The 27,406-nt window shown below is 38.3% G+C and overlaps 2 protein-coding genes across 2 annotated transcripts in view; one reads left to right on the plus strand and one right to left on the minus strand.

Moving 5' to 3' along the window:
• Window positions 1-2,318: 2,318 nt before the first annotated feature.
• MFSD9 (major facilitator superfamily domain containing 9) lies at window positions 2,319-10,402 on the minus strand. Its single transcript, XM_058825343.1, has 6 exons — window positions 10,171-10,402; window positions 8,203-8,290; window positions 7,662-7,705; window positions 6,334-6,463; window positions 5,748-5,957; window positions 2,319-5,198 (listed from the first exon to the last, which is right to left on the minus strand). The coding sequence occupies exons 1-6, from the start codon at window positions 10,273-10,275 to the stop codon at window positions 4,411-4,413; spliced, it is 1,365 nt and encodes a 454-aa protein (XP_058681326.1). The 5' UTR covers window positions 10,276-10,402; the 3' UTR covers window positions 2,319-4,410.
• A 49-nt stretch (window positions 10,403-10,451) lies between these two features.
• TMEM182 (transmembrane protein 182) overlaps window positions 10,452-27,406 on the plus strand; it is a 29,961-nt gene continuing 13,006 nt past the window's right edge. Inside the window, exons 1-4 of the mRNA XM_058799984.1 lie at window positions 10,452-10,497; window positions 20,043-20,711; window positions 21,121-21,220; window positions 22,586-22,684. Coding sequence (XP_058655967.1) covers window positions 20,571-20,711; window positions 21,121-21,220; window positions 22,586-22,684 — 340 coding nt within the window. The 5' untranslated portion in view covers window positions 10,452-10,497; window positions 20,043-20,570. The remainder of the gene's footprint in view (window positions 10,498-20,042; window positions 20,712-21,120; window positions 21,221-22,585; window positions 22,685-27,406) is intronic.

The raw sequence follows: 27,406 nt of genomic DNA on the forward strand, positions 1-27,406 counted from the left end.
TTTGTACATTAAAACATAAGTTTTTCAAGACTTCCCTTTATAATAAGCTGCATATTCTTTCATTTCTAAAAGCAGTCTGACTTCCATTCACAATAATTTGATTCTCAAAGTTCAGGCTCCAGTACGCTCTTACAAGATTCATGATCAGCTCTTTGTGAATTAGTCTTCAATATTATAGCAATAACAGCACAGGCAGATCTTGGGCTTTCAAATGCCAAAGTGCCAGGCTGAAAAGGATCATTTACCCAAGGGTATCCTGCAACACTCACAACCAGATTGGTACTGTCAGCACCCCCTGAGGTTCCCAGCAGCAGGAATGTAATGGCACTACAGGGAACCTGAAGTAATGAACAAGCCAGGTCACAAACTCTGCTACTCCTATTTTGTTGCTGCATTATCTCCTCAATAATCCACAAGTTCTCAGAAGATGAGACTGGTACTGACCTCTGTGATAGGGCTGCAGTGAGTAAATGCAGAAGAAAGAAAATGACAAGAAATGGAAGTCTGCAGAAGTGGTGTATTGGGTTTGCATGGCAAGGTTTTGGTAGCAGGGGGATATAGTGGTGGCTTCTCTGAGAAGCTGCCAGAAGCTTTCCCTTTGTCTGACTGAGCCAACACCAGCTGGCTCCAAGGCGCACCCACTGCTGGCCAAGGCCAAGACAATCAGTGTCTGATAATTCATTTAAAAAGGAAAAAAGAAATTATTTCATAGAAGCAGTTGTGGCCAGAGAAGAGAGGAGTGAGAGAAACAACCCTGCAGACATCTAGGTCAGTGCAGGAGGGAAGAAGGCCCTGGAGCAGATTCACCTGCAGCCTGTGCTGAAGACCATGGTAAGGAAGCTGTGCTCCTGCAGCTCATGGAGGACCACAGGGAGCAGATATTCACCTGCAACCTTTGGAAGACCCCATGTCACAGCGAGTGGACACCCAAAGGAGGCTGTGACGCCGTGGGAAGCCCACACAGGAGCAGGCTTCTGGCAGGACCTGTGGGTCCATGGAGAGAGGAGCCCACAGCAGAGCAGGTTTGCTGGCAGGACTTGTGATTCCATGGGGAGCTCACACTGGAGCAGCCCATTCCCGAAGGAATGCACCCTGTGGTAAAGGGACCCACACTGGAGTGGTCAGTGAGGAGCTGTAGCCTGTGGGAAGGAGTCACACTGTAGAAGTCCATGGAGGACTATCTCCTGTGGGAGGGACACCACACTGGAGCAGGGGAGGGACTCCTCTCCGAGCAGCACAAGAAACGTGTGACGAACTGACTGTGTCACTCCTTGTCTCCCTGCACTGCGGCAGCTGGTGGAGGTAGAGCCTGGGAAGGAGGGAGGGGTAGCAGGAAGGTGTTTTTAAGATTTATTTTACTTCTCATTATCCTGCTCTGATTTTGATTGGTAATAAATTCAATTATCTCCCCAAGCTGAGTCTATTTTTCACATTAATCAGTGAGTGATCTCTCCCTGTCCTTAACTCACTAGTCTTTTGTTTTATTTTCTCTCCTCTCCCCTGTCTGGTTCCAGAGGGGAGTGGCTTTGGTGGGTACCTGGTGTCCAGCCAGGGTGAAATCCCCCAATTGATATGTTTATAAAGGATCTCTTCAAAAGCACACAGCCTAACCCAACAGGAGAAAAAAATGTTACCTTTGCTTCATCATTTAAAAGCAATAAAATCAGTACTTATACAGAGCCTCTTCAACATGAGCCGATCAAAATTGTCAAAAAAGTCACTTAACTTACCAAAGGGAAGGGCAAAGATCAAAAAAAATCCAAGGAACCAAACCAAAACCCAACCCTTCCTGCAAGCCTAAGAAAACCGACCCAAAATAAAGTAACAGCAAGCAAGAGAAAAATCTTAATTTGCAGTGGTTTGCTGGCAGAAACTGTTTTCCTTTAGTCCATATTCAGATCTGGTTTGTTACAGTCTTCTACAGAAGATCTTACAACTGGATTCAAGAAACAGCTGAGTAATTCAGTAGTTTGCCCACTAGACTGGAGCCAAAATTAGCTGCAACTGCTCCTTCCTCAACTTAAAATGGGGAATCACATCTCTGTATCTGCAGGAATGTCACTGAATCTTCACTCCCTGACCTTGCATGGTTATGGCAACTAAGAGGCAACACAAGGGATGCAAATGTGGCTTCCAGGCATAAGGAACAGTAGCTTTAAGGACTTAATCTCAGAATTGCAGAGTTCTCCATTTTATTTTATTTCATCTTTTTCATTCACTGCCAAGCCACTTATTGGTTGAATCCTTGGTTCCTGTGCCCTTTGTGAGAAATGTAGACAGATTCAAAAAAAAGGATCCACACTTCACATTGACTTGAACACTTCTATTTTGTGCTGGTGCTTCAGCAGAGGAAGATGGGAAAAAAAACACAGTGACATAATGATACATATGTCACTTCGTTTTATTTCTTAAAGTCCTTAAAGAAAAAAAAATATAGTGCAATTCTTCTGTACCTGTACAGAAAAGAAATGTTTCTGTGGCACTTCAGGAATAATTTTGGCCTACAAGCAAAAAACTTCTGTAAAATGTGTTGCAACAAGTCCCCAAGACCACAGGCTTCCACAGATTTCTCAAATGTGAGGCTTCTATAGCCTCCATTCAGTAGGATATATATTAGGATAGATGTACACAGAAGTCAGATTAAATCAGTGCAGCAATTTAGAAGGTTAAATATTATGTCATATAATCAACAAGTATTGGAAAAATTATTAAATAATTCATATATGTTAATTTTTGAAGGTTTTTTCCAACTCTTTTCCTTAACACCTTGCTAGAGATGCAAAACAGAATGCCCTTACTTACAGAATGGAGATTTTAGGTAAAGGAAAAAATAAGAAAATTAAAAGATGGAAAGAAACAAAATAAGAAGTTTATAGCAATGTTTTGGGCATCTACCAAGAATGGCAAGAGAAGATAAGAGACTTGAAAATGCCTCAAGTTTCTAGAGAGAAATGAAACATACATTACTGTAATAAAGAACTCTCGGGATATGTACTGAAATCACATTAGGAATAAGACACTGATTATGTCAATAAATAAAATTAAAACAATTCAGAGTTCCATATATTAATTCCTATGGTGCTGCCACTGGAATCACAGAGGTTTCAGAAAATATTTGACTGCTAGTAGGCAGTGGAAAAGGCAAGGAAGAAAATGAAAATAAACACAAGCACCATCCATGACTGACCTGGAGCAGGAAGAGTGTTTGCACTGATGTGTTCAAGGGATAACTGAATTGCATAAAACCCCCCCAAACAAGCACTTACATAGTTGACTTTGTACTTTCATGAAGTAATGTAATGAAGATCATAGAGAACACTATCAGAGCAAAATACATTTTTTCCATGTTTCATATGAAATACAAACAATGGTAACTTGCAAGTAATGAGTTTGAACAGTAAATAGCACAGGAGTGCTACAACTCTGCACAGCTCTGAGAGTAACCTTTTTCAGTTAAGCCATGCACACAAATGAGGACTAAAATGCTAACAAAACCGTATTTCTCTTGTCACTGAAATGTCACTTATGCCTGAGATGAAACACAATGCATTAATCCAGATCCATGAACTACTGGTAGATGCTCACACCTTTAGTCATTTGAGAGAATTAAGAAGGACATTTATTCTTAAAGTGAAGGTAGAAAAATTGCACAGGAAATATAAATAAAGAAATTATGACAAAGTTCCTCAGTAGAAGTTATTACTAAACAGAGGCCACCAGTTCAAATTTCAATAAAACCTAAATTCAGCCTCAGTTTCAGTCTGAATGGCCTTGTATTATTCTAAGATTAGGTCTTCTAGTACATGAAGTTAGCATATACCCAATTCTGTTACTTGGGAAAGACCAGGAGTCAGCAGGGGTTGCAGGATTACTCCAAAGTGCCTAACCATGGTCCGGACAAAACATGCTACACAAAAATCACATAAGCAAACATCCTGTTATATAAGGTACTGTCATAACAGACAAAAGGAAATAGACCACAAAATAAGAAATTAAGGCCAAACATATTGCAAATTCTCCTGATTAAATAATTCACCTTTGATTCACCTTTTTTAAACAATCTTTCAATCTAAACACTGTTTCAAAAATGAGATACAAGCAGAATTTGTGCACTTCCCGACGTTCTTTTTTCCCCTCGAGAAAGGTTAAAAATACATTTAAAAAATCACAGCCAGTACAATACAGCAACATGTGCTCCTCTTAGAAATAGTGGTACCTGTTGGAATAACATCTGTCTAGACGGTTGTACCTGCTGGAATAATACCTGTCTAGACTTAAAATCCCTGCAGCAGAAATACATATATATATATACTTGCTTCCACGGGAACATAATGTGCTCTCCTTAAAAATCATGTAATTACTGTACAAGCCTGGCAGGTGAAGATACATCTGTGCAATCCAAAATTGTGACTACTGGTTCTTTAATTTCACACTTCCATGACTACAGTATTTTTGTTTGTTTGCGTTCATTATCACAATAGCAACTAATGCTAGTCCCACAGCTAGACTTGGAGGGCCACAAGGACTGAACTCTTGAGCAATTCCAGAAAGAAGTGGGGCTATAATACGTCCCACTGATGTCACTGACTGTCCCACACCCAGGAGTGTCCCGCTGGCCTCGTTCCCACCAACGGTCAGCTCCAGGTCAATGATACAGGTACGGCCAATAGTGGTGGAGAAGGCCAAGAAGGTGGAGGACAGAATGACCATCCATATGCTCGGTGCTGAGGCATACAGGAGAATCAGTGTGCAGGTAAAAGTGCTGGAGTGCAACAGAAGTCTGTAAGTGTTGTGCCCATAGAGTCTCGTTATTGGTCCGAGCAAACAACCAGCCAGGACTCCCAGTGCACTGCTATAGCTCATGAGGTATCCCGAAAACAAGGGTTTCACCCCAAATCTCTCCTCCAAGGCAAGAGTAAAATTACTATAATACAACAGTATAGCAACAGACATCAGGAACCGCACTAAAAATACATCCCACAAATTAGAACATGCTATTCCTTTAATTTTCTTCAGCACTGTTGCAACTTGGATCCATGGAGACTGGAAAAAACTACTGTTTGTCACAGCTCTACTAGTTGCTGATTTCAAGTGATGTTCATGATTTGATTTTGCTGAGAAACTGTTTGTTTCTTTGTCTTGGCAATGGTTCCTATTGCTAGTGTTTTCTTCACTCCAGGGTAACATCCAGACAAGACCTATACAGATGAAGAAATTAGCTGATTTCATTCAATTGCATCAACTTTACATGGAAGATATTAGTTTGATTGTAACTTTACATGGAAGATATTAATTTGATTGAAATAAAAAAAAATACTTCAACAGTACTTTTCCTTAAAAAATTTGCAAATATTAAGTCTAGTGTTATTCATAGTATTGGTTCAATTTTAAATGCAGTGAAAGCAAGAAAGGAAAGCACTGAAATGCCACACTCACACGATATAAACTAATCTAATGGCTAAAGCTAAAATTCTGATTTCTAGCCTCCATCTTTGGGCACATCAAAAACTCCCATTTGTGTCTGAATGTAAAGAGGGCACAGGCAGAACAAAGGAGAAGCACCTGGAAGATAACTTTCAAAATTTCCACCCTTCCACGTAAGTTCAAATTCAAACAGTAGTATTGGCATACACAATGATTATGCCATAGATGATAAACACACTGTGCATTCAAGGTATTACAGATGGCATAAAAGGACAAAATGAGGAATGAAGAGACCCAAGATGCAGGATGTGACATCAACTTACCACTATTCAGAAGGAAGATGGAGGCACAGATGAAGGCTGTTTGGTAAAAGCCACCTTTGAACTCTGCAAGGTAGCCACCAACAACAGGTCCCAGAATGAAGCCCACACTGGAGGCTGCATTGAAGCACCCCATCACTAAAGGGCGATCCCTCTCCGAGACCAGGTCAGACAGCAGGGCTTTAGAGATGGACAGTGTGTGTTTGAAAATACCTGCAACAAAATACAAACAATCAATAAACATGTATCTCTCGGTCCAAAAAACAGACAGACTCTATCTCAGGTCCAAATTTGTATGATTTGTATTTTTAAAATTCAATTAATCACAAATTCTTCAGTGCTGGAGTAAGCAGCTTTGTGGGGTTTAGATGCCTGGTGGATTAGGCCTCAACATTTCAAATTATTTTCAGGAAAAAAAAAAAGAGAATTCTTATTTGTAGAGACTTTTCAATACTAAGGTTCAGTTGGTGCTACTGGGTGATGATGCTATGCAGCCATCCCTACACCATGATTTCTCCTGTACTAATTCTCAGCCTGAGACTACAGGGAATTTAAACTGCAAAATGCAAAATGCCAAGTGTTTACTCACCTACAAGGATCCTAGAAATAGCAAACGGGAACACTGTGGTGGAATTTCCAAGAAGGAAGTAACCCAGTGCACTGAGAAGAATACAAGCAAGCAGGGAATACCGTCTTCCTACTATATCACTCCAGCAGCCCTTTCACAAAGCAGGAAAGAAAGGTTAGCTTTCTGTAACATTAAACTATGTGCAGTGATCAATCAATACTTCTACATTAAATTGAGAAAAGACATCAAAGGACTGTCAATGAAAGCCTAATAAGCTTATTACACAACATTCTTAAGTGCTCAAAATTTGGAAGTCACAAGGAGAACTCTGCCCTGCTGGCAGGCTACCTGCCAAAATTATAATTTCATTTAATGTTGTGTATACAGAATTTTTTTAATAAAAAAGTCACCCTTTTAAAAAGACAGTCCTGCAATAAATACCACAAAATATTACCAGTTCTGAAAATCTTACCATAATAAATCACAAATATTTGCTTGCATTACTCAGGCTGCTATGTATTAAGACACTTGTTGAACATCCTAAAAGCAATGATCTTGGCTATGAAGAGTTTGTTATCTGAGCACAGACAGGTAAGAAGTAGTTTGCAGAAGGCAAACAGAAAACTTGCAATTATCATGCTTTTAAATTGGCTTGATTTCCAAGAGGAAATAGTTTTTTAAGAAAGTAGACAATGGTCTTGCACTTCCAAGAACATGCCACAAAATTACAGCAGGAAATTATCCCAGGTGTACTGCATAACAAACCCTGAAACAGTTATTTTATGAGACATTCTCATAATCTGTTCTCTTCAAAACTAGAAAACTAGTACCAGGGTAATATTAGGATATAAAAATCAATAGCTAATAGAAAACCAAACCAAACAAATATCAAAGATGCAACGATTAATTTAGACCATGTAGTGAAATACAAGACACTTCTCATTAATCAGGGAAAGCAAACTAGATCACAGGCTATGAAAAACTGACTCATGAGACTGCTTTCTGGACAGGCTACTGCACTGCAGGAAACTGCTCTACTAGCACCAACACTAGAGAAGATAAACCTGTGTAACTGTGACCTGCTCAGTAATGTATCTGAGCCCAAATCTATATTCTAGTTTTTGTTTAAAAACTGTATTCTGTTTGGGCCTGAAAAACCTAACAATTCCCCATAAACAAAACTGCCATTTCTCAGGCAAACTGAAAATTGGTTCCTCCAACCAAAATGCTTCTATGAACACTTTATGCATTTTCCAAATGTCAAGAAATGCTATTATTAACCCCACCCTTTTCTCCCCTACAATCCATAGAAATACCAATATGCTCTGGAATGCAGTGTTAGAACTCACCACAAATGTGCTGGTAAACAGCTGCATTATACCATAGAGAGATCCTAAAACAAACAAAACACCAGTGTTAAAAATTCAGGGGTTTTTATAAATGAAAACTGCACAAAATTTTAAATTATGAAAAATGGGAAATCATGGGAATAGTTTACTAGAAGAATGGGAAGAGGGAGCAGGACAAACCAAGGTTGGAGTTTAGCACTTAATAAAGGAAACAGTTTCAGGGAATGACAAAATAAAAAACAAAAAAAATGCTGAAAATTCTTGGAGGCTGGAAAGTACTGTACAAATGCTACTGCAAGACTTCCTTGTTCTTTCCAGTTGTGCTCTTTCCCAAGCATGTGCTTTTGGCTGTCAGTGCATAAGTTTGGACAGGTCTCTGGGTCTAACACAGTAGGGCTGCCCTTAAAAGTTACACATGGAAATTGTCTTTATCTGTTATTATGCTATTAGCAAGGAAGAATTGTGTTCCAATGTCCAATTTGCAGCAAGGCAAAATCCAGGCCTTATATTACTCTTTCATAAATCAAATACTGCAACTCACCTATGATTCCAGCAACTGTATGACTTGCTCCTAGAGATTTGATATGAAGATTCATTAAAGGAACCACCATGCTCACCCCAAATAAATCCTGAAAAGAAGGCAGGAAAAGTTTTAGTAACTTTCACAAAGACAATAGCAACCTGGCTTAATAACAGTCATCATTAGAAAAATAAATTTAAAAAAAAGTAAATTATCACCATATCAACACAAGGTTAAAAGAAAATTTTTCATATTACAAAACACATAAACTGAAAGATAAAGGATTGCCTCACAGAGGAGTTAAACCTATGAAAACATCAATTTTCTTCCCCCACTCTAGATGAAATCCTTCTGAAGATATATATTTAAACATTAAATATTCCTTTAAATATATTAAACTTTACCTGTTCAACAAGAAAAGTACTTTGTATTAGCCCTTTGAATTCAAAGTGCTCTTCTTTCAATCACCTAAACATGCTTTTTATTTGTGCAAAGAAAGTATATTTTGAAAAATGGTACTTCCACCCAACTACAATGGGGAAGAAGGTACAATAGATCTAAACCTACTAATAGACTGCCTTTGTGTATGTGACAAGACAGAAACTTGAAAAAAAAAGAAAGGCAAAGTATAATTGAAAAACATTTTGGAAGAGGAGGGTAAAGGACACTGCCCATCCTGAGAAGTACAAGGATCTCCTACTTGCTCCTTTTGCTTTATTACTTTTTGTTAAGCTCACCACTTTGACCCAGTAGTTCTTTCAGTACTACTACAATCTGGCACAGCATCCAGTGTCCCTAGGAGATCTATTGCAGCACAATCACCTTTCATCACTGACTGCTCGAACTGAACTAGACTACCTCAAGGACTGATTAACTGTAACAATGTGTGTCACTAAGTGAATTCTCACAGTCTGTCATTAATTACTTTTTGATGGTTGAAATTCAGGCTTACAAGGTTAGAATCATTAAACACATTAGCATGAACAAACAGAGCACACCACTTACACACATCCTCAGTAATACAATCTTAGCTGTCACATGTGAATCTGAAGAAAGGTTCAGTGACCTTGTCCAGGCCATCAATGGAGAAATTAAGAAGCACAACTCTCAGACTATACCCTGGCAGTACTGGACTGTGATAGGCATGCAGGTAGAGCAAGACCCATCAACCACTATCCTTTGATGGGTAGTTACATCTTATTCCACTGTGTAATTCCTTCTGTAGAGTGACAGATATGCTGTATTTATTTGTCTGCCTACAGGAAGTTTGCATCACCACATCCTCTAAAAGGACACTGACTTGGTTCATTTTCTTCAGTGCTCCAGTTCAGTGTCAATAAGCTATTTCAGGGCTGGAGAACCACAGCCTTTAAAAGCCAGTTAAAAGGAGAAGAGTTCGCTATAATATTTGCTCCAGGACATAAACCGGCTAGGGTCTTTCTATCGCCCAACCTGAAAGTAGGTAAGATAGTTATCCTGACATTTCACAGTGCAAACTGATACTCATTTTGTACTCATTTTCCAAATCGTCGCTTTTAAATTTCAAATTAATTAAGCGGCACTTTCCTGAGGCTCAGGAATCACTACAGAGTATGAACCTTTTAAAAAGTCTGTTCTTTCAATAGGAGACTTCTTTTTTTTTAAGAGAAACATATTTTTAGGGTTTTTTTTGGGGGGTAAATTTAGAGGAACCACGGGTATTTCAAGAACAGGAAGCAGCTCTGTTATAAACACCAAGGCAAGACTCAGCTTTTCGGGTGCTACACTATTCCATGGCATTCACAGGACAAAAATCCGACCTGTTTGCCGAACTGCGTGGCTGTTTGCAGGGGTAAAAGAGCCCAGCCGCTGCACACCACCAGCGCTACAAGCCCTGGCGTTCCCGAGGGGCCGCTGCAGCGCTGCACCCCGGCAGCCACGGCCTGCAGAGGAGCCGCTTCCCGCTCCCGGCCGCGGCCGCCCGCCGCAGGCCCCGGGGCCGCCGCTTACCAGGAATCCCACCGCGTAGAGGCACCGCACGAAGCGGGCGGACGCGGCCGGGCTCGCCGTGGCCGCCCGGCCGCCGCCACCCTCATCCTCCTCCTCCTCGTCCATGCGGGCGGCGGCGCAGGGCCTGCGCAGTGCCCGCGGCGCGGCGGAAACGAGAGGCGGCGGCACCGGCACCGGCAGCGGCGGGGGAGAGTCTCGCTGTTGTTTCGTTTGGCGCGGTATCCTAAGTGTGTCCTCTTTCTCGGGAGAAGATGAGGACGAATAAGGCACCCTGCCGGCCTCGGGAGCCGTCGGGATCCTTCCCTGCACCCTCCCACACACACCTCTGTAGGACTTCGCCCTTCCTGCCTCTTGCGTGTTTGTACGGGGAACATTTTGCAACCCGGGCCGTCGGGGCCTGAGGCCCTGGGGAGGGCAGGAGGAGTCCGGTGGAGCAGAGGGGATTGGGAAACAAATATGCCATAGGAGCATGGTGATGGATCCCCTGCACAGTTCTTGGGGTGGCTGTAGAAAAACGGCGTTTTGGCCCTTGTGCCTCGGATCCTACCGACCCATATGGAAAGCGCCCGTGCCCCAGCGCTGCTGCTGTTCCTCGGCCATCTCTCGGGCTCAGCCCGGTGCCTCTATCAAGTGTTTCTGGCAGCAAAGTGTTTTCCTGCCTTGTTCGTGGCTTACCATGGTGGTACTGAGCCAAGGAGGAAAGGCATCCCTCTTCCTGCTTAGTATTTCACTGCTGTGCTGTGTTTTTGTTAAAAGTCAGGGACAACTGGAATTGCTGACGTCTAGTATGTTATAATGCATTTGCATCCAAACCAGTGAAACTTCATAAATCTCTCAGAAGCACTGGTGGAAATGATTGTCACATACAAAATGTGACCGCCCAGCTTTATGTTGGAGTCAGAGGTTCGCTCTTTTATTTAGTTGCTTGGCCAGGGATCAGTAAAACTGCTGCAGTTTTAAATATTTTTAAAAATGCACAGGGGAACAGGAGATGCTTTTAATTACCAGTAAGAAGAAACTTTTGTAAAATGTTGATGACTCTTACACTTTAAAAGTTAGCATGAGTTATTAAGTTTGAGGAAGATCATTCAATAACTGACAATAGCATAATTTCAATTCTATCTTCATGTTTCCAGAAGAAATAAATATCACAGGGTTGAGGATCTTTTACAGATTTAGGTCACAAAAAAGAAAAGGGGAGGGGAATGTGATTTTCCCATCATTATTAAAAATTAAGCTAAAAAACCCCAAAATACTAAAACGGTAAAGAAAGACATATTTATATATATGGAGCTTATTTATAGATATCACGGCAAAACTTAGTTTCTGCATAGGCACAAAGATGTTATCAGAGTCAAGAAAATAATAACTCAGTTTAATATCCCAGTGATTGTGATGTTTTCGTGTTGGCTTAACCAATACATCTTATTAATTTATCTCTTTGAGGCCACTTTGAATAACAAATTCTCTCAGTGAGGTTTTTAAAATTCTGGATACAACACTAATGGAGATCAGTTGCACACAATTTCTCTGAAATCGACAAAATGGTGACAAGATGCTGAAATATTGGAGCATCCTGGGAATTGTTGCTACATTGTCTGCTCAATATTGTGCTAATTCTATCCTTGGTCATTTTAACTGATAGAAGAAATGGAAAGTGCCTGAAAATTTATTAGAAGAAAGTATTAAAGAGGTGGATGATTAAAAGATGCGGCAAGGGTTTAGGTACTTTTCCTGGGGTCTAAGGAACATTGACTTCTATGCAAATACTGAGCCCAACTGAAATTTTTAAGGTTTTGTGTTAGTCTCTGCCCTAAGTCTCTGAAACCAGTTAGCTATTCTGTATTTTTCTCAGGTTCTGAAGATCAGAATGATCAAATATGATGGGGACAAAGTATTGCGGGCAGGAATATTGAATTTCCTGGCAATGAAAATGCTTAGGTTTTGTATATTGTTTCACCATGCACAATGACTTGTAAAGCAGAGAATAACCAAACTTTGTGACATCAATGCAAACTGTTCATGGAAAAAGCCCCAAGCATTTAGAGAACACATTGGTGTCTCTTCCTTTAACAGATCTCTTACTGCTTTTTTCCTGGTGATCTTGATCATATTGCTAAAGAATTGGGCATCTTACATGTTTACATAATTTACATAATATACAAGAAAAAGGCATTAATATATGGTAATTGACAAATATCTCTGTTACTTTTGAACTAAAGGCAGATTATTTCAGCTGCCTCAAGGTTCCCATTCATGTTCTTTAATTGCAATTACAAAATTTAAGATAAAGTCTCCCAAATAAATAAATCTTAAGGTAAATGTTCTCAAATAAAGTGGTTTTATGACTGATAAGGGAATTGACTAGCAATTAAAGGAATGAAATACAATGAAGACCACTTATCAAAGCCCTAAGGAAAACAGGCCTAGTCTACTATATTTGGGAGCAGAATTACATAGTCGGTTGATTAAAATGATATTATCAATATAGTACACTTACATTACTTTAAGGTGTTTGACTTGTTACTGGATGATTCTTAAAAACAAGTACACAATAGATACTCAGAAGTGGCCAGCAGCATGTGTGCTCAGAAATGCCTAGATGATACTCTTATTTCTATCTTTTTTTCCCGTGACCTGGTAGTAGCAATTGAATGAAAATCATTGATTTTATGGATAATGCTAGAACCACGAAGAATATTCAGACTACTGTCACTACACAATCAAAGTACTCTGTTTTCATTATATGTAAGTAATGTAAATATGAGATGCATCATGCTAGAAACAAAGCATGAGGAGCTGCACCTCTGTTGTGACAGTGATTATGAGATGAACTTGGTAGTCATAGTACTCAGCCAGCAACTGTAAGTTTTTTTATTGTTAAAAAAAGTGCTCATCTTTTGACAAGAAATAGAGGAACCCGAATCGAAAAAGAAGGAAAGCTTACATTTGGATCCGTGTTTTAGTTTGTATACTAATGCAACATTGTGTCTAGGTCTGCTGTCCTAATGGATGATCAATTTTGCATAAATAGAGAGGGTTAAAAAAAAAAAGAAGGAGAGAGGGTGAGAGAGATTTCAATGGCAGAAGGAACATTTCTTCTAGCATTGGGCTGCCAGAGATCAGATTATCCACAGCCTTGTTGGGCTATTCTTGCCTCAAATTTTGAATGAGAGGAGAACTAGTCTGTGGGAGAATGTCTGAGATTCAATTTGCTCATGAGGAGAAGGGGTAAGGAATCTTCAGCCTTTTAGTGAAAACCTCTGCTGTAAATATTTGGTGCCACCTGCCGAACAAGAGGTTGAGGCAGTCTGCAGCTGTGGCTATGTGTGCTCCAAGCCCTGACATCATGAAAGCATTGATGGAAGTCATCTGGAATCCAATAAAATTCTTTTCAAAAAGATCCTCACATTACTTCAATAGTGGAGAAAATTTTAAACCTTAAAAATTCTTTAAAAAGTTTGAAAAATACTTCTGTTAGACAGGTCTAAGACAACTACACTGATTTATTTCAGCAATAGAATATATTATTGAATTCCTGCATTACAAATAGATAAGGTCAAGACCCCCAAATGTGCTATTTGTCATCAAATATAGTGAATCTAACAATGACTTATTTCATTCTGGTTTACTGCTTCAGATTGTTACAGTAACTTCAACAGTCATTTCAACTTTTCTTATACAAATTGAGTGAAGTAGAAAAAGTTATAATCCAGTGGTCTAGAACATTTTAAGAGGTACTTGTAAATGAACTTGAGTTTGGAATCTGCTGTTAATCTTAAAGACATTTAAAGTGTAATCTGTCTGAAAAGATCTGCAAATTTAAGGAATGTGGAAAGAAACCTTTTAAGTGATGCCACCCTCAAAGCTGTAAATGAATCACAGTGGTATGTTAGAGAGACTTAGAAAGCATTTATAAAACAGCTTGTTAAAGGAAGGAATTATTTCAGGCATTGGGTCTACTTCTTCCCTTCTGGAGTTTTTCATGGCAGCATAACTAAGGCCACATAGCTTTTTGTGTTTCTTTCAATTAATGTTTAACAGATAAAACAAATACATTTGGAATGGTTTAGATACTATCGATCCTTCTCTGGAGCAGAAGGTGGCCAGGATGACTCCTGTTGACCTCAGTCTCTTTTCTGGTATATTAGGGTACTCTTACATCACACACATCATTCCCCACTCTCTGTGCTGGACCCCCCAATCCCTCACTGAGTCTATGATTTGATTTATTTAATTATTTATTTTAAGGCCAATGGCTCTGTAGAAGCTGGAAGGGCACAGAAAGACCTAAAGGCTAGTTGCTCAGACTTCCTGAATAAATCCAAAAATATATATATCAGAAGGTGTCTGTGGAGTAAATGGAAGGTGTTACAGCCTCAGAGTGAGATTCATAATAGCATCCTGCTGTGGAAGGACTTGTGTAAGGCAGCAACAAGAATGGTGAAGAAGACTCCAACTTTTAATTTCTGACTATTTATGCATAACTACTTTCATAGGAAACTTCCTGGAATACTTCTTAGAATTAGGCAACTTATTCATTTCTCTGAAAATTGCACATGTGATCTGTCATGACTTGAAAGTATTGTGGGAAACATTAATGGCATTGGCCTGGCTTTCCTATAATTGTATGAAATATTCAGAGCACTCATGATGGTGATGTGGTAAAGGAAAGCACATTCTTGTACTTCTGGTAATTCTAGTTATCTTGCCCAATTTTCAGGGACATGGATTCATCACATCTTGATTCAGTGTTATGACACAATTAAAAAAGAAACTGTGCTTTGCTATTTTTTTTACCTATTTTATCTAATGTAGATTTAATGCAAGATTAGGGATAGAATGGGATGGGAATGGGATATAGAATGGGATACATGAAACAGAGTGATCCACTCAGTCATACTAAAGTTTTGTCTTCCTTTCTGTGGCTGAATAAATCTGTCATGTTTTGTAGTGTCAAAGTCCTGAACACAGAGGGTATAAGGCAGAGTCCAAATGGGATGTACACCCTGGAGCTTTGTTCATCAGGGTGATTCCAAGTCTGTCAAATGTTCCTGCAGGTGGCTGACAGTGGGTCCTGGATACACAGAGATGTGTAAAAGTAAAGCCTCATAAAGAAGATTTTTCCTGTTGTTTTATTAGAATTCCTGTTGAAGCTTTTGCTGACATAGGAGCTGCTTATGTCCCTTTTGTTCTTACTATCATCTATGTAAACTTATAGCTCCTGCAGAATGAATGACTCAGTGATACCAATGGCTTGATTTCCTCCTTTTGTGGGGGACTTCAGCACATTTCTACAATCTCCACTCACATTTTACATGATCCAGCCATGTACCCTTGCTGCAAAGAGGGTAGATGGTATCCTGGTCCTCATCAGGCAAAGAATTGCCAGCAAGTTGAGGGAGGTCTTCTTTCCTCTCTACTCAGGACTGGCAAAGCCACACTTGGAGTGCTGTGTCCAGTTCTGGGCTTTGCAGTACAAGAGACACACTCTGGAGGGAGTCAAATGAGGGACAACTGAGGTGATGAAGGGATCGGAGCATCGCTCCTTTGAGGAAAAGCTGAGAAAACTGGGACTGTTCTGCCTAGAAAAGAGAAGGCTCAGAGGGAGTTTTATATAAAGAGCCAGGCTCTTTACAGTGATGTCCATTGACAGGACCAGAGACAGTGGGGACAAGCTGAAACACCAGAGGGTCGCTTGGAACCTCAGGAAACACTTTTTATTGTGAAGGTGACCGAACACTGGCAGGTGTTTGCTCACACAAGGAGGTTCTGGAGTATCCAGCCTCGGAGATATTCAAAAGCCACCTGGACATGATTGGTCCTGCTTGAGCAGGGAGGTTAGACTGGATGACCTCTAGGGGTCCCTTCCAACCTCAGTCACTCTGTGATTATGTGACTTGTGGTCTGATTTACTGTAGTGTTAAGAAAAAAGTGGTCATGTCTCAAAATAGTTATTCCAGACCTGGTCTTGGTCAGTGAACAAATCAAACCAATAACCAATAACCAACCAAAGTAGTTGTACTTTTAGGGCACGGTTTCTTGCACATTTAGGTGGTTGTCCTAAAAAAGGTCAGATGGACTGTGCTGTAAAAGTGACATATGACTGTAGAGGAAACCTGAAGTGACCAGCTTAAAGATGAACTTCAGCCACACATCTAATGGACAAGGTGTGTGCAGGATATGCTGTGTAGGGGTCTGGCTGTTTGTCTGGCTAGTACTCTCCTAACAAGTAATCGTGTAGGTGCAATAGGTAACAACTGCCCAGCTGGGGCACATGGACAGGAGGAGGATTGGAATCAGTGGATGAGATACTCCCATTACTGTTTAGAACAGTAAGTGAGCATTGAGATCTCAGAAGGACTCAGCTCTGAGGCAGTTGCTGAAATTGTTTCTTGGTATATAGTGAGACATGCAGCCAGTTCTAAAAGGCTGTTTTTAGATCATGGGCATATCTGCCAGCACAGATAAGAAGCTGCCTGCCAATTCCAAACATACGCACCAGACACTTACTCAATCACATACAAACATAAACAAGCAAATAAACAACATCCCCTTCCCATAAATATCTTTTTTCCCCCTTCAGATAGAAAAGGAAAAAAAAAGAAACAGCCTGCTATTGTTTTTTAATTTTTTTTTCTTTTCTATTTTTAAATACAAGGAGGGGCTCAGATACTATGTTGAAGCTGGCACTATTATATGCATAAATAAAATATGCAGATTCAGGACTTAGTTTAGCCCTATCTATCTGGTGAATAAACAGAAATAAAATCAAAAAACTTTTGCAGCTTTGTTAAATGAGACTGGAATCCATCTATTATGTGGGTCCTTCAATGTTCACACTATGAGTTAACAAAATCCATGAATGTTTGGCCTAATTTGCCAAATTAATTGAATATTAAAGCTGATTTAATTATTTAGTTGTCATTATAGTAGGGATAAATTTGGCTAAGTCATTTTGGTTTAAAATGACAGTATTTCTGCAGAAGTTTAGGAGTTTTGAAAGGAGTTGAGGAATGACTTTAAGATTCAAAATAATGATTGTTATGCCTTGATAAGCTTGGCCCTGTTTTCTCTCTCTTAAAACTTTCTCTCTTCTATTGAGGAACCTTCAGAATTTAATTTAATTAAAGAAAAAGGCCCTGAGACTTTCTTTGAGTATTCAAGTGGTGGATAACATGAATTTTTAAGCTGACATAACAAGTCTTAACATGGCTTCTGCTTCATTCTTGACATAGACGGGCATAATACTGGTGATGTTAGAGTGTTTGGAAGATAACACTGCCAGAGAATGTGCCATAAATATAAAAGAGAATAATTAAATTAGATCCTCTCAGGATGAATGTGCTAAACTGAGACCAGAGTGCATGTACAGTATATTAAAATAAATACTTGCACTGCACAGGCAGTAATTCAGCTGTCACTTGAATTCAGTGAAACTTTCCATGCAAACTGATTTCGGTGAAGCTACTCACAAGAATAAGTTACTATCATGCAGAAACAGCTCACAGAGTCACTGACATATTTCTGTCCTGAGAACAGGTAGGTGCAACATGACTGGAATTAGCCATTTGATATTTTTTGGTTGTTTGTTTTATTAATTGTGGTTCAGTGGCTGAGACTGGGGTCTGGAGTTTTCTTTTATCTTCTAATTTAATGCTGGAAAAGTTCACTGTTGTGACATTATAAGGCATCCCATTATTTATTATGAGGTAAGTGGCATAATGTTAAACAGTGCATTAGAATTAATTTTTAATAGATATCCTGAAGAACTTAATAAAATGGATTTTGTTTATGCTGTAACTATCCATATCTTTGAATTTCACTGTATGAAATTCTTGAACTTTAGGCCAATGATTTCGAAGGCCACCCATACACCAGCAAAATAGTTGGGAACTCCAGTTCACTGAGTAGGATTCAGTTGCAGATTAAGGCTTTTGCATTCAGCCATCTCCATGTGAAATACAGATCTTTGCTGCGGTCAGAGTTGATTGAGGTCTGGCTAAAACACTCAGCAGTGCCTCCAGGATGGTCTGAGAAGCTGACGGAGCCTGGCTTCAGAGGTGGCCTGGATGGCACAGGTGGTGTGAACCTGGCTGTGGCTGTCACTCAGAAAGGGTGTTGGCCTCCTCTGAGTCCCTTGTGGCACCTGGCTGCCCAGTGTAGGCGCCTTAGACATCCTGGAGCACCTGGCTGTGGGAGAGGACAGCAAGGCCACCATGTCGCTCCTTCCAGACGTGATTCAGTCACCCCCTTGTAGGGTCCTAGTGCCATTCAAGGGGAGAGGGGGCATGTAAGATCCCATGTGGGGCTAGCAGGTGTTTTAAAACAGAGAGGGAAATACACCCTTCTGGCAGGGCAGCTGGGAGCCAGCAGGATACTCTGGAACTGGCTAGAGCTAGGTGCCTGCCCAAGTGACTGAGCAGAGCCCTGGGAGTCTAATCTTGGTTGTGATGAGCTGCTCTCTGGCTCCACTGAGTGTGATCACTATTGATAATGATGGAAAGACATTTAGCTTATATGAAATTGTCTAAATTTGGGCATGTTAGTGCTGAACTGAATCCTACTTTTTTTTTTAAGACACATTAGAATAGAATTGAACAGAACAGAACAGAATAGAATATTTGCTGGAGGGGACCTACAACAATTATCTAATCCACCTGCCTGATCACTTCAGGGCTGACCAAAAGTTGAAGTATTATTCCAAATTGCAAGTAATCGTTTTTATTTTATTTTATAGTGCATTCTATAAGAAGTGTGTTTTTCCTTGTCTTGATTTTTTTTTGTTTTCTTTAATTATGAACAATAAAACATCCCTTTCCAAAATTAGGTTTCTAAACACCTCTCTTCTGCTGTATCAAAATGAACTGCATCAGTGGCTGTCAGGAAAAGCAAATATGGCAAAAAGAGTCTGTTTGAATATTTATTTGCTGCTCTGCATACACTGAAACTCTGAAGTGCAAAAAGGCCACAGAATATTAAATGTGCTTGTGTATGAAATTAATATGGTATCAGGTTTGAAAAAATATGGTTAATAACAAATGTGAATATGATGTTGGGCAGACTGTATAGTGGTATAAAACCACTGAGGACACAACACCAGTTCATCAGTGTAGAAATGAAGGGACATGGTAGAAACAGCATTTTCCTTGCTGTCCTCAAGCAGGCTGATGCACTGTCCAAACCAATACTGGCATAGTGAACATAGAAGTCCCTCTGGAGTCCTAAGTTTATTGCCATAAATTGTTGTGACAAATGTTTTCTGGAGTAAATTGGCTTAATTCTTCTCTTGAGCCCAGTGCTTCCCAGTATGCAGTATCAATGGAAAATTTTATTCTGGTGATAAATAATTCCAATGAAATATTATTGGGTAAGGATTGTAGGATCTGGTGCATGTTATAAACTCTACACATTTCTGCAATCAATGAGAAATGATTGGGAAGGCCTGCTTGGCATGAAATGCATTTGTTGAAAAAGTCTTTTTCTTGTACAGTGAGTACTTGTAATTTAAATGTTTTACCTCATCGCTTTCCAAAATGGCCAAAGCATGTTCTTGGGAAAGTGTCTTATTGTTTTAAAAAGATTGAAGTTTTTTATCAAATGCTTGAAGAAATTTTTAACTGCATAAATTTTTGATACATGCAAAAAAGATGCATCTGAACAAATAAAGCATTTAGGTGTTTTTGTGTTTAATATTGCTAAAGTTATTACTTTAAACGTAGGATGTAAATTTTTAAAGATAACTTCATTTTTATAATATAGGATTTTTCAGAGGCATTTCTTCATTTTGGCTTCCATATTTTAAAATTCTATAAAAAATTCTCAGCCTTCTTTTTGTAACATGACTTACAGTAACTTCTTTGCTTTGAAAGGTGTTTCCTTTCCTGCTAGCAGCTAAGGAGACCTTCACCACCAGGCCTGAACTTTGGAAGTCCTTGCTACTACTGCGTGCTCTGTAACGCTGCTCACGTAGATGGACAGAGCCATTGCAACTCCATCTCCACTGGCGATGATGCACCAGCTGCAATAATATTTCAAGTCAATCCCTGATTAGTTAGGGGAAGGTCAGCTATTTCTGACTGGCCTCGCCCGGACAGCGAAACAGAGCAAAGCTCTGCCATCAGTGTCCTAAAATAGAAGGCCCTTTTCATCTGTCAGACTTGAGTCAGCCACATGGAACACAAATTTGGAGACACAAATTGACTCACAGGGCATTGGGAAGAAGGGCACAGGCAGAAAGTCAAGTGAAGAGAAACTTCTTCAGATATGAGCTGTTTCCTCCATACAGTTTTTTAGTTACTTTGCCAATAATTTGTTTTAAAATTATTTTACTGCTAACCTTTTAAGTAATTAAGGCTTTTTTTTTTTTGTGTTTTTGTTTTTTCCTAATAACTTCAATAATGAAACTGAGCGTGGGGATATTTTTTGGAGGCTTCTTTGCAGCTCTGGGGGTTTTGCTTTTTTTGGTGGCATTTGGAACAGATTATTGGCTTCTTGCTACAGAAATAGGAACTTGCTCAGAAGCACCTGAAGGTGCTGGGGTTAGTATGAATTTTTATTTATAATGCAAATTATATATGCAGAATTCTTGGATGTGATTATTTTATAAACTTTTAAATATACTAATTTTGTTTATTTTCTAAGAATTTACTTCTGTATATACTTTTGAATATACTAATTTTGACCTTCAGGAGGCTTACGAGCCTGCCTCAAAACCTTTTATAATCACTTTAAAATTAATTTTTATTTTGTTATACTGCTTTTGCAATATGATATTCTTTCAAAAGAAGGACTGTTTTTAAATGTTCTAGCTGACCTAAATTCAGACAGGTTTTGTGTCATTATGATGGCAATGTTTTTTACATCAACATCTAATTGAATTTAATTCTTTCAGTCATTCAAAAAGTGTATGATAATAGCTTTCTTTTTCTTTTATTTCTTCCTCTGTAGGAAGAGAAGGCCACTTTCCATCATGAAGGTTTCTTCTGGAGGTGCTGGTTTAGTGGAAATGTAGGAGATAATAATGGCAGCATGTGGAAGTTTTGGTATAGTAAGTAATTTTTTACTTTATCCACAGTAGCTTGTTCTCATAATTGTTGGGGTTTGGTGTGTTTTTTGTCTTCCCTTCTGTCTTATGAATCATTAGATTTCATATGGCTTCTTTGGGGATCAGATTCTTCAGCTACCCTAAAATAAATTCTTGACACACACTTTTGTAATCTATAGGAAACCCCAGGACAAAATGATACAAGTTTAGCTATCAGATTACACTGTGATTGTTATGGATGCCCTGTTAACCTGAGTCCATTCTTAGCTACAAAGTCTTTTACCACTTACTCTTAAAGAGTTGGTTTATTTCTGTTAAGTAAGGAAAAAAGAGCTTAGTGGTTAGCCTGGTCCATGAATTTTTGCTTGGGGAGTTTCTCCATCTGTTCTTTACTGACTACAAGTGGGTCAGGAAGGGAATGGGCAACTCCACAGTGAAAATGGTGTAGGACACACCATCTCCAAAATATTATCTTTATTACATTCACAGATGACCTGTTGCTTTCTTCACTACATCCAGGATTCTAAGATAGATAGAATTACAACCAAAACCTCCCATTTAGAAGTCAAGCAAAATTTCTTCTCCAGTCTTTGGCACTCCCTCTGAGGTAGGGAGCTCCCTCACCTTATTGCAGGATTTCCATAATCCTTGTGAAAAGCAGGTGTCATCATACCAATTTGACTTCAATAGCCCGTATTTTGCTAAATATATTGCTTTGTCTTGGGTGGAAAATGTAACATTCACTGTAGTTAATTTCCCCTTGTTATTTATTTGGAAAATTATGTGGTCAGGAATCTGAAACTTAGATGGGGTTTAAGTTAGAGTCAGCTTTTGTCTTTTGCAGGAAGAAGTTGATATTTTTAGAAGTATTTAGTATAAAGGGTGAAATTATCCTTTTCTGGAGGACATTCATTCCATAGACTAGACTCTTACTTGTGGCCATTGTAAACTCTCTGAAGATGCTTGATATTTTCATTGTTCTTTCACAAAAAAAAAAAAAGTAATTTTGGATTTTGGTTATTTGGTTGTTTTTTTTTCTGCACATGTAATAATGAGAAGAATATAACTAACCCTCAAATGAGAAAGGTACATATGCATGCAAAGGCATATATATGCATCACAGATAAATTGCAGTGTGCTTTCAGCAGGGCTCGTTTACCATCTTTAAAGAGCAGTCTATATTGCTCTTTAAAGAATATTGTTGTTTGGATAACAAGGCTTGAATCTCTTACCAAACCAAATTCAGCTGTTGCCTAGGAAAGGACCTGAAATCTTGACCTGTGAAGCTCAGTTTGCCCATTTGAAGAACAGACACACAATATTGTTAAAGCAGTAAAATATTAATCTTTAACTTTCTTTCATTTTTAGCAAACCAGTCACCTTCTAAGAATTGTACACATGCTTACCTGTCCCCATTTCCTCTTCTCCGAGATGAACACAACTCCACCTCCTATGACTCTGCAATCAGTAAGTATTGTTTGGTGCAAATGAATACAATGCCCATAGTTTCAAAAAAACAATTGGATGCTTCAAAATAAAACAGTCTTATCACTCCACACTGTTTAATTAACATATTTTGATATTTCATACTTCTCATAGTTTTACAACATGCATATTTAAGCCACTGTTTAACAAAGCACATAAATAATGTTTAACTAAAAAAAAAAACAAAAAAAAAACAACAAAAAAACCAGAGACGTTTTCTGTTTAGTGCTTTTTTTCCTCCAACATCATAATTATCTTCCTTGGGCTGAACACATTAAACAAGTACTTATTGTCATGTATTTGGTTTTGGTTGGAATTTTTTGTTTTGTTTTGGTTTTTTTTTTTCGGGGGTTTTGTTTTTATTAAATAAATAAACACGTATGGAAATCTACTGCATTTTTACTTTATGTGGAAGGAGGAGCAGAGCCTTGATGCTGAGTTTATTTAACTCATTCATATATACTTCACTGAGAAACTCTTGTACTGCAACAGAAATACATGTAAGTATATATTTATATACATGTGAAAGATAAACATTAGTAGAAATTTTATGTTTGAATAGTGCCTAGAAAGATCTGTCTTTACAACACTTAGGACAGACTTAAAAATACCAGGAATGTTTATTCATATTAAGAGCTTTACACAAATATATTTGAAATAAATAACTTCTGATATCTATTTCACATGACTTTTTAAACAACCTGTGGTGTGTGCATGCTACATGTCTCTGAGCTTGCTGACTAAGGGACTTAAGTGATCCCTTCCTGTCCTGAAGATGTAATTATGCTTTTGCTAACCTTGGAGTGTCTTTAGAATCCAATTTTTAAGCTGTAGACATGAAAAAGAAAATAAACTAGAATTATAATGGTTCTGTTAATCTTTAGAAATTATGAACTGTTTGTCCAGGAAGAATTCAGACCTCACCATTCAGAGATCTAATCTGTAACTTCACAGCACATCTAGAACAGTTTATCTTTCCATTTGAAAGTGACAGAGTCATCCGCTCCTAATAGCCTAGACAGAGTTTGTATTCCACCATTCACTCATACATTCACAAAGGTTCCTCAAATTATATTGCATGATTACACAGAAGTGGACAAACAAAGAAAAAGAAAAGGAGAAGGAATATCATCAAAAGTTTAATTAATTTTAGTTAATGTTTGCCAAAAGAACCACTGCTCAAATATAATTTTCCTATCTATATTTCATATTAGGAGATTAAAAGTAGGCAGAACTGTACTATAGATGCTGGCCCAGGTAGAGTATATTCAGAGCCATTCCTGCTATATAAATAGATACAGTTGGATTGCTTTCGAGCTCATTAAAACTGAAGACGGTTTGGGGTTTTTTATGCCTACATTTCATATTCAGCATCCAAGTTGAGTTATTTATTAGAACAGTTATGATTGCTCAAGAGTCTTTCACAACTTTTTATGAAGAAGGTTATGTCTTCTGTTACTTCAAAACTTGCTTCTCCTTTATTCTAGTTTGACAATCATGCCCAGGATATTTGGCAAACAGGTTTTAAAACCTTGCTTCATCTGGAGTTGCTAAATTAAGAAATGCTACAAGGTTATCCTCTTTTTCCTGGCTCCCAGTGCAGGAAGTGGTTCTCTATAAATCCAGTGGCAAAAGTCTTCAGTTTGGTTTCCTGAAGAACAAGATTTCATTTATGATTTGTATATCCAGTTGTCTGTATCTAATACTTTACATTAACAAAACATAGAATAAAATAATTTGAGATTATTGTCCCCTTTTTTGGTTCTGCTACTGTTTCTTCATAAAATATTACCATTTTCATGGCTCATAGCTTTCTCGACATATTCTCTTTTGGGGATGATAAAAAGCTCAAATTTTCTCCCCAGGTTTATAATTGTATTTTTAGTGAGTCAATCAAGTTCTATTTTAACAAAATATAACAAGATAATGAGAATTTTTCTGTCATCTTCATTTGCTCTTTCATAGAAAAATAAACAGCTGAATAAAAAGCTTTAAATTTCATTAGAAAAATCAAACATATTTTCTAAAAAATTTATAACTTTCTGTTCAGAGCATTATTAGTTGCTGAACAAGTCTAGGCATGTGACTTTTTTACAGACTATTTGACTTAAGAGACTTTTGGATGTTAGAGGAATTTGAATTTAACTTTAGTCCCTTGTGCAGTCACTTGTGTGGACACACAAGTGTGGTTTGTTGGAGTGCTGTGCCACCATCCAGCTAGAAGAGCTCAGACAAAGATAAGTTGCCTGAGGAACATGAAATCTCTGATGCTTTTTGAGTGCAGTGTCTGGACCAAGTTCTCTGTTGACATAACTCCTTTGGCTTTAGTAGCAATGTGGCTCAGAACTTTTCTGGGCCAGAATTCAAAACAGGCTCACCTATCCTCTCTTAGTTTATTTACATCTTTTTGTATGTTGGGTTTGTTTTTGTGTTATAGTTCCCAAAAATCTTAAAGCACTGAGAATGGGTAACTTTAGTGTTTCAGTCTGCCTTACAAAGCTTTAGACCAAAGGCTGGGTTCATTCTGGTGTACAAACCTGGACTATGAACTCTTGGTGTCAAGGACTACAGCCTTAGATGGAAATGTAAAGGCAGAAAAGCTTATGGGGTGCTTATATTGGAGGTTTGAATGCATACTTTAATGTATCCAATCATTTAATCATTACTGTAGATGCATGACCAGCTTCATAGGGCTAGATAGCACTGCTTTGAAATTGCAGTTTGCTATATCTTTAAATCATGGTTATAATATTTCTGTGTGTTCATTGGTTTTGTTAAATAATCTTAACAGAGTAGGAAGGACTTCCCCTAGCTGTAGTGTAAGGTATCATCAAAAGCTGTGTGATCCATCATTTATGGTTAACGTATTTTAAGAAATTCGTAGGCCATGCCATTTATCTTAACCTGAAAAAGGTTCTAAATGAACTCAGGGGAAGCCTGACTAGTGACTTTCTGTGATGGTACAGAGGTTTAGAGTGACAACTTTCATAGTGTGCAGCTCTCAAGTTGACTTAGCACCTCATTGTGTTGCTAGCAGATTCATTTTTATGATGATTCACATATGTAAGTGCAGTAAACTACAACCTAGGAATAAAAAAATTAAATTAGACCATGCAATAGAAATACCACAGCAGCAACCTATATATTTTAAAATAGACATATTATTGCATAATCATAAACAGATTAGTTGCCTCATCAGGCTATTCTGAAAGCATAATAGCATAGTATTTTTAATATTAATTCAATGCTAGCTAGATTCATGCATAATATCATGTCATTAGGTTACTTAAAACTGATGTTCAAGGGCTATCACACTTTCCTAAAGTTCTTTTACTATAGGACAATACTAGGCCTGTTTTTGGAAAATGTGCAAAGTTCTTACTCATGGAAATGGTCCCATTGGCCATAGTGAGATTATTTGTGAGAAAAAGAAGTGAAAAATCTAACACTTAGTCACTAATTCATTATTTTTATTTTTAAGGAGATTTTTTTCAACTTAATTTGGAAATACACAATAGTGCCCTAACTGTTGTAAATCACCCCAACACCTTTTGAAGCTGAAGTGGAAGCATTTTATTGGGGCAGCACTGGCATATTAGTTTAATACTCTGATTTGTAGCTGCCAGTATTTTTTTCCTGACTATTGGTATCTTATTTTGTCCAGTACTGGGCACATTGCCAGCATTTTAAGTAATGCCTAATGGATAATACACAATGTTTATAGAACTGAAGCAAAATTCTGATTTAACAACTGTTTAATCTAAAATGGTGAGATCAAATTTATTGGCAAGTTTGTTAATGGGTTGAAATTAACCTAAAGTAATCTGGAAAATATCAGCCATGAAATCTGAAAATAGAAGTTGTACCAGTGAAATGTTAGCAGTAGTCTATTTCTAGGGGAAAAAATGCTCTCATGTAATAGTCATATAATTGCCCATGAGAGATTGTAATACAATACATTTATAAATGTGATCTCTGTAGCCCCCGAAGCAGCTATAAAGTAAGAAGCATTTTAAAAAAGCAGTGTATCCATTTTGTGAATATTTGTATTTGTGAATATTGTACTTGTATTAGTGTTAAAGCTATTTTTGAAAAAAAAAAATACTACTAAGGGATAGTAAAGGGTGCTGAATGAAGCTGAGAAAAGTCTTGCAAAGTTTACTGCGCTTCCCAGTGTGTCTCCTGTACTGCTGCTGAGATAGGTGATTTCATTTACAGCTGTTTATCTGCAGAGAAAATACTCCTGGTTGAGAGCAGTTCTGGCACTTTGCCTTTCACTGTATTGGCACTGTGTGTGGCAAAACTCTTGTCAAAAGCATTTCAATATCTCTTACATTAAATAGAGAGGTAAAAAACTGCACATTCTAAAATACAATCCACTGTCAGATCACAGGAAATGCTCCCTTTTGGATGTGAGCTTGTACATGATAGTTCAAGGAAACTTTTCTAAGACCCTTTGCCTACCCCTGGAAATTTTCATGTGGCATTGTACTAACACATGTTTCAAAAGGCTTTTCATCCTTACAGTGCTTAATAATTCATATTGACATAAATTTAAGATTAAGTAGCCTGGGTTTTTATGGTAGACCACACTACTTTTATGGATTGATGGCTGTGTTTTGAAAACACTTTGAGTCAGCAAGGGCAGTAAAATACTTGGTATGGTTTCATGATGCTGATGTTAACATCTCCAACAGTAGAAGG

The sequence above is a fragment of the Ammospiza caudacuta genome, chromosome 2 (assembly GCF_027887145.1).
Source record: "Ammospiza caudacuta isolate bAmmCau1 chromosome 2, bAmmCau1.pri, whole genome shotgun sequence".
NCBI classification, from domain to species: Eukaryota; Metazoa; Chordata; class Aves; order Passeriformes; family Passerellidae; genus Ammospiza; species Ammospiza caudacuta.

Bases quoted from the DNA above. Each gene is read 5' to 3' on its own strand.
- MFSD9 (XM_058825343.1), bottom strand. From the start codon at position 10,275: ATGGACGAGGAGGAGGAGGATGAGGGTGGCGGCGGCCGGGCGGCCACG. The intron at 8,291-10,170 runs GTAAGCGGCGGC...CCTTCTTTTCAG, and splicing joins TCTACGCGGTGGGATTCCTG to GATTTATTTGGGGTGAGCAT. The intron at 6,464-7,661 runs GTGAGTTCTAAC...GCTTTGTGAAAG, and splicing joins TGTTTACCAGCACATTTGTG to GGCTGCTGGAGTGATATAGT.